Here is a 7,325-nt window from a genome sequence, read left to right as displayed (position 1 = left end):
GAAATCTGAGTCGGCCTTGAACCAAACGAAGACGACTCTGGAGTCTGAGTACCCAAAGCCTGAGGATTCCCTGCACAGTGAGCACACTGCCCCCTCCAGTGTTCCCTCGGAATCGCCATCAAATGACTCTCGTTCAAAGCCAAAGAAACGCAATTGGTTCAAGAAGGCGTTCCGTGTGTGACGCTACTCTTGTATGCGTGCTGTATTCCAACATTCCTATGATTATCAATGTATTTCGCCGCAGACAAGATTCGGTGCCCATTATCGCGTCTCTCTTGATAGGAACAGAACCTAAGAGCCTGATCCGCTCAACTGAGCAGAATAGCGAGACAACCAAGTCCATTACAAACTTGGCTGGCTTCTGGGAGGCCACCTACATGGCAAAGTCCACCGCGGGCGTTTCTCTGGCCGATTTTGCCTTTTGTACTGATGGCATGAGAGGAACCACCCAGCAGCTGAGCCACATATTTTCTTGCTTCTGTGGCCTTGCGTCTCTTTTCCGTCCGAACAGCGAGATGACGCGCTTTGAGTACCGGACAGGGGATGCTAGACTCAATGTCAAGTGGGAATTGGGCAGACTTTCCCTGGACGTGGAAGTGAAGTCAGTCATGGATAAGGAGAAGGATCTGGACAATGAGGTCCTGGACGTGGAAGTGAAGTCTAACGAGAATGATCTGGAGAATGAGGTCCTGGACGTGGAAGTCAAGTCAGCTATGGACAACGAGACGACGACAGATGAGATGTCAGCTGTGGATCTGGAGAACACGATTACCATGGGACATGATATCCCAGTGGAGGAAGTGAAATCTGAGTCGGCCTTGAACCAAACGAAGACGACTCTGGAGTCTGAGTACCCAAAGCCTGAGGATTCCCTGCACAGTGCCGCAGACTGCCCCCTCCAGTGTTCCCTCGGAATCGCCATCAAAATGACTCTCGTTCAAAGCCAAAGAAACGCAATTGGTTTAAGAAGGCGTTCCGTGTGTGACGCTACTCTTGTATGCGTCCTGTATTCCAACATTCTTATGATTATCAGTGTATTTCGCCACAGACAAGATTCGGTGGTTCCCATTATCGCGTCTCTCTTGACGGGCCAGATAGGAACAGAACCTAAGAGCCTGATCCGCTCAACTGAGCAGAATAGCGAGACAACCAAGTCCATTCAACACTTGGCTGGCTTCTGGGAGGCCATCTACATGGCAAAGTCCACCGCGGGCGTTTCTCTGGCCGATTTCGCCTTTTGGACTGATGCGATGAGAGGAACAATCCAGCAGATGAGCTACATATTTGCTTGCTTCTGTGGCCTTGCGTCTCTTTTTCGTCCGAACAGCGAGATGACGCGCTTTGAGTACCAGCCAGGGGATGCTAGACTCAATGTCAAGTGGGAATTGGGCAGACTTTCTATGCAGATCCTTCTTTCAGTGCGATTTGCAGCTGCTCAACCGTCTCTCTGCCTGGCACTTCATACACATGTACGACGAAGGCCACATCGAGCCCACCATCAACCCCTGCATGCGCTTGTTCTGCCTGAATGCTACAGACCGCTTGCAGTACCTCCGTGAGATGACTTCCTCTAGGAGCGTTCACTGGCTTGAAGAGGCTCGGTGGTTCACCATTGACGCTCTTAGAGAGTGCTCCTCGCTTACCTTGGCACAGGCAGTCGGTGTGGTGTTCGCAGACATGTGCCTTCTGCTTGTTCTCCTGGAGACCAGTCCTAGCGCCAACGCTGACCGCCTCAGATGGTACGTGGTGTGTCTGGCTTTATTACATCTTGGTCAGGCGCACAATTCCGATGCAAAATTTCAAACCATGCATACCTTGCTGGCCTTCCAGGCAGTTAGGTGTGTGGCGCTTGACCATTCCTCCATCGACCACGTCCAAAGACTGACGTCATGCTTTCACAAGAGCTCTGATGGAATTCTTGCAGGTTGGGAGAGGTTTGCAAACACTCTCAATCTGCCATCTGAGGTGGTTATGCTGGCTGTCAACGAGAATTTTTTTGTGAAGAACAGCCTTGTGAATTTGGATCTCTGGCCGCTTTTTCTAAATCCAGTAATGCTTGCGGGCGAGAAGTGGGCTGATGTCAAGGACAGAATACCTTTCAAAGGATACGATTTGCATCCTTCAATTGCCAACTCGCGCTTCCCAAGTCGGACGAATCTCTTCTGTGACGTGAAGGCCGAGGACCTGGTCTACCGTCTGACAAAGTTGGCCTCTTGTAAGGCGCCGGCCACGGCCACGGCGCTCGATGAGCCCACTACAAAGAACTCCCCTGTCATTCAAGCGTTATACACTGTAAGTCTTGAACAGCTAGCACCTGACCAGCGTCGTGACGCCGTTCGAAGGCTGGGAACCTTACGACAAAGTGTGACTCGACACCCAGGGTTACACTCGCCGCTGCCGACTGGAGGATGGATTGAACCTGTGTTGGATCTGGTTCGACAAAAGCTGGCATTGCACCTCTCGGAGGCCCTGACGGCAGCAGACTTTACCGGGGACATTCAAGGCACTGTAGATGCATTCAGTGACCTTCACGAGGGTAATATTCCGGTGACCCATCCCAACAGATGGCTCATGATCGCGAACGTCATGTGCTTTTGTCAGCATGGCTGTCACAACGAGAGACTGAGGATCTGGTTAGCGTCCCTCATGGGGATGTGGATTGCGGGGTGTCCGAAGGACCCTCATTCCTTTGCCGCGAAGTTAGAGGAGTGCCAAGCTCTTATGAACGAGCCATTCAACCTTGTTGAGGAATTACACAACTATGAGTCTGTCCATTTAAGGAGTCCTTCAAGGAGGTTGAGTGCTTCAAGGCTGTTGGGTGCTTCAATGAGTCCCACCAACCCTACGGATAGAAAGGAACGGCTTCTCGCTCGGATGCGCTTGAAACTAACAACGCAGGAAGAGGCCAGCGCTGCTAAACTGCAGAAGAGGGAACAACAGGAGACAGCGGTCAAGAACACAACCCCAGTAAACACTGCCCCTGCCGTCAAGAACGCAGCCCCTACAAAGACTGCTCTAGCGGTGTTGACGGCCAAACCTCGATATGAAACCCGTCACATTAGGAACAAGCCACGTCACCTGATGCTACTTCACGTCCCAGAAGATATTCCAATCGCTCCGGCGCGCAAGCTGCTGTCACCAGGCCTCACCCGAACTGGAGCCATCAGGGAAGAGGCCAGCACTGTTATCGTTAGTGACGTCGAAATTGGACGTGTTGATGTCTTGATGCAAGCATGATAATCGGAAAATACATGAATCTGATACACCCCGTAAGGACGGCACTCCGAGAACCAGCTGTATTGGCCAGCTTCACGCCCAGCCTCCAGACAGGTAACCTTCAAGCCGTGGAAGCGCAGCTTTTGCGGTTGTTCGAGAGGGACACAACCCCCGAAACGTTGAATCTCGTTCCAATACCCGAATCGCGACTTCTTGGTACTGATTATGAAATCGCGAAGTATCTTAGTGTGGATGGAACCGTGGAGAGCTGCACACCGCGCAACGCCATGGCGGCATTGCGTCTAATCGAGGGTACTGAAGGACCCGCCGTCAGCACTGTCATCCGCTGCTCCCTGGGCGTCTTCCCGTCGACAACTACTCTGCGACTCTTGGCAGCGTCGCCCCGCTGCAGGGAGAAGTTGTCAACGCTAGCTCCCTGGGGGGCGGGACCTTGTGCAAGCATGGCCACTCTTGTGCGCGCCATCCGCTGGAGCGACCCCGCAAGGTTGACTGAGTTGATGCGCGCGGTTGATTCGTCGGGTTTGCTGATTATCGCTGACAGATTCTTCAAGCATGTGCATGTGAAAGACCGCTTGTCGGGGATGGAAACCATTTTCGGTGCGTTCGTGGAGACCACTATCGAATTCGAGAAACTGCAGGACGTCATGGATGTTTACCTCTGCTTCATTGCTGACGCTTCCGACTGCGACGCCACCGAATTAACTGCCCAATGTGCCAATGCCTTGTTGAGGGCGGTGCTCGTTCGACTAGGTGCCTTTGTGAAAAAGGATGTTTCAAGATCCTGGATGGGGCTGCACAAGATGTCACACTCCAAGAATATGGACCTTGAGGTGAAGGACAACCCAACGTGGAATCATTTGTGGCACAAAATGATCGAGAATCCTGGCTTTCGGCCTCAATTCACTGCTGGTGAAGCGGTCGTCGGTCTAAACGTGATGGACAAACTCTTCCCGCAAATCAACAGGGAACCTGACTTCAAGGGCGATGCTGAGCTTTCGAAGATAATATTCTCTCGCCGTTTCTGCACTTCGTCCATCAACAACTACATGTCTACTCTTGGCAAGGAGAAGGGGCTTCCATTCTGCGCCTCAAAAAGTGGTCTGTCCTCCGCGTGTTTTCGACCAGACTTCCGAAGGGTGCTCCCCAGCGCCATGAAGCGGTTGCTGCGGTCAGTGCCCTCACCAAAGGAGGTGAGTGCTATTTCGCGTGCCGCGTGGAACTTGGCGGCCACCAACGAGATCTACCTCGCGAGGGACTGCATGTCAAGCTCTTTCTGGCCAGTGTTGACGGTTATCTTGGTAATCGGAGCGCTCCTAGCAGATTCCCTCTCAGAACATCTTTCCTTGTTGTTCTCTGCCAATAAAGCTGCTGCGTGGGCCGTTATGAAGGCTGCCTTGACATCTATGCAGAAGGAACTTGCCAACCTACCTTCTCGCGAAAATGCCATAGCTCACCGGTTTTGCCATGTTGAGTGTGGTTGGGGGGATGCCGCGACAGCTGGCGCGATTTTACAGCTAGCCAGAGCAGCTTTGGATGCGGGGGAAGTCACACTCAAATCGCGAAGAGGCGTGACTGAAAGTCCTGAAGTCGAGCTGCCGTCCCCTCCAGTCGTCAAGGAAACAACAGCAAGCGTAAAAACGCCAGCAAAAACAATAAACAGATGTTCGATCCTCCCTACAGGTTCATCCCACCTGCCTCTTCGTCTTGGGTGGCCAGCCCTCCGTGCCGTCCACAGCTCTCCCTGTGTCAAGCTTGGGCAAGTGCACGTCCATATGACGAGGCACTTCGGTGTATGTCGTGATGTCTGAGGGAGTCATTTATTATTAACACGTGTAGCTTCCAAGTCGACATGCCTCCACGCAGCCGATGGTAGGGAGACGCGACTCTGACTCGTGAACGAGGACGCTTGTCAACAGAACAGGTCCCTTGGTCGGTCTGACCCGTTCGACACGGTAGTGCTTCGTCAGGGTGGGGCGGTCGCCGCTGAAGGACTCAACTGTTTCCTGCACCTCGTTAATCGTCCTCGACTGGCCGTTCTTAAGTTTCACAGAACGGGGCTGTGTCTTGTTATCTCGGCGGATCCTAGAATCCTCATTCTTTGGCGCTTTTTTCTTCCTGCGGTTCTCTGACATTGGAGAATCCTCACTCTTTTGCGGCTTCCTTCCGGACTCGTCATGTGATTCACCAATCATTTGCGACTTCCGAATCTCATACAGTCTCCGCACTCGAGCTATAGCTTCAGCGTTCCCATGGGCTCGCCAAGGGTTGCTCTCATTTGGAGTCGTTTCTGACAAATCGCGCAGCGTGGCTGAACTCGGATCGCGCAGCGTGGCTGAACTCGGATCGCGCAGCGTGGCTGAACTCGGATCGCGCAGCGATGCTGAAAACATGTCAAGAAGAGGTCTGATCACTTCAGGAGGCGGTATGACTCCTCCAATGTAAGGTGCGACCAAGTTAAGCAGAATACGTCTGTCTTGGGGCTGCTGAAATGCCAGCGGGCAGAAGCAGAAGGCCCGCCTCCAGTCTTGCGATCGCGATTTAGTCGAGCCGATCGAGCCGGTCGAGCCGGTCGAGCCGGTCAAGCCTCGCGCTACCGCCACCGCAACAGAGCATCGCAATTGACATTTATCGTCCTGGTCCTTGGTGGCGAGGAGCAGGTTGTTTGGCTGGTGGATGAGGTTTTGGGTAGATATTGTACGATGGAGGGCTAAATGCACGTCCTGCGGATGCAATTCGTCCTGGCTTAGCTTGGAGAAGGCCAACGGGCTGTTATTTATCACAGCGTGTCGGCCATCCTTCTGATCACAACCAGACTGGCGCATCGACGCCAAATGGGGCGCCAAGGCAGCAGCCTTGGCTGCTAGCGCTTCGACGTCGAGGCTCAAGAGTCTCACGCGACTTGGGAAACGCGTGTTGGCAATTGAAGGATGCAAATCGTAGCCTTTAAAAGGAATCCTATCCTTGACATCAGTCCACTGCTCGCCCACAAGCATTGCTGGATTTAGAAACAGTGGCCAGAGTCCCGTGGCTCGCATGACTTTCGACAGATCCTTCCCATCTGTGAATACAGTGCTCAGCGGGATCGACACCAAGGAGTCAAATTCCATCAGAGTCATGTAGACGCAGAACCCATGAACAGCCTTGACTCTGGAGAGTGCGACACGTCTCTGAAGACCTAAGATGTCCAGAGCATGTCGACTAGCAGACCGTTTGTGGACAGAGTCTAATGCAACGCACCTGATGACATTGAGAGCATGGACGACGAGGCAGTACGCTAGACCGTCTTGGCTGGCGGAGCGACTTGTACCGTCAGTCTCGCCGAAGTACGTCAGCACCAGTAGAACCACCAGCTGCATCATGTCTTCTGCGTCAGACACCGCACTCATTCCTAACAGTGTGAGCAGCAAAGACATGTCCGATATTAACGACACCAACGTCTGCGCTTCAGAATAACAGCGAGGCTCGCTCGTAGCGTCAATGGTGAACCACCGAGCCTCTTCAAGCCAGAGAACGCTTCTGGAGGAAGTCATCTCACGGAGGTACTGCAAGCGGTCTGCAGCATTAAGGCATAACAAGCGCATGCAGGGGTTGATGGTGGGCTCGATGTGGCCTTCGTCGTACATGTGTATGAAGTGCCAGGCAGAGAGTCGGTTGAGCAGTTGCAGATCGCACTGAAAGAAGTGTCTGCATAGAAAGTCTGCCCAATTCCCACTTGACATTGAGTCTAGCATCCCCTGGCTGGTACTCAAAGCGCGTCATCTTGCTGTTCGGACAGAAAAGAGACGCAAGGCCACAGAGGCAAGCAAATATGTAGCTCATCTGCTGGATTGTTCCTTGGATGAATGGGGTGACGACCTCAAACGGGGCAAGATTAGTCGCCTCTGGCGTGGATCCGCGCCTGTACACGCTTGTCCAAAACTTTCGAAGGTCTTCTCGTCTTCTTGTACCATCAGCGGAAGAACAGTAGGTAGGCAGAGTAGCCGTCTTGGCTGTTGGGCTTACCAACCAATTCTCCAAAGTCCAGCCATCAGTGAACGTAGATGCGGAAAAGGTACACAGCAATGCATCCGTATCTGAGCGCACCCAAA

The 7,325-nt window shown here is 52.9% G+C and overlaps 2 protein-coding genes across 5 annotated transcripts; one reads left to right on the top strand and one right to left on the bottom strand.

The window, feature by feature from the left end:
- Window positions 1-218: 218 nt before the first annotated feature.
- On the top strand, window positions 219-5,045 carry KVP17_004347 (uncharacterized protein; the record flags this gene model as incomplete). 3 transcript variants are annotated; one of them, XM_068522449.1, is made up of 3 exons in its annotated part: window positions 219-1,378; window positions 1,407-3,193; window positions 3,295-5,045. In XM_068522449.1, the coding sequence occupies 3 exons, from the start codon at window positions 219-221 to the stop codon at window positions 5,043-5,045; spliced, it is 4,698 nt and encodes a 1,565-aa protein (XP_068370992.1). The 3 variants fall into 3 exon arrangements, with proteins under 3 accessions (XP_068370992.1, XP_068370990.1, XP_068370991.1); XM_068522447.1 differs by lacking the exon at window positions 3,295-5,045 and having other exon boundaries at window positions 1,407-3,237; XM_068522448.1 differs by lacking the exons at window positions 219-1,378; window positions 1,407-3,193 and having other exon boundaries at window positions 3,252-5,045.
- A 15-nt stretch (window positions 5,046-5,060) lies between these two features.
- On the bottom strand, window positions 5,061-6,996 carry KVP17_004348 (uncharacterized protein; the record flags this gene model as incomplete). Of its 2 annotated transcripts, XM_068522451.1 has the most annotated exons (2): window positions 5,061-6,921; window positions 6,950-6,996. In XM_068522451.1, the coding sequence occupies 2 exons, from the start codon at window positions 6,994-6,996 to the stop codon at window positions 5,061-5,063; spliced, it is 1,908 nt and encodes a 635-aa protein (XP_068370994.1). The 2 variants fall into 2 exon arrangements, with proteins under 2 accessions (XP_068370994.1, XP_068370993.1); XM_068522450.1 differs by lacking the exon at window positions 6,950-6,996 and having other exon boundaries at window positions 5,061-6,860.
- Window positions 6,997-7,325: the final 329 nt, after the last annotated feature.

The sequence above is a fragment of a genome, assembly GCF_019968985.1.
Source record: "MAG: Porospora cf. gigantea B chromosome Unknown PgB_NODE_940_length_9325_cov_148.468_2001-9325, whole genome shotgun sequence".
Classification (NCBI taxonomy): domain Eukaryota; phylum Apicomplexa; class Conoidasida; order Eugregarinorida; family Porosporidae; genus Porospora; species Porospora cf. gigantea B.
This window is presented reverse-complemented; position numbering and strand designations above follow the sequence as displayed.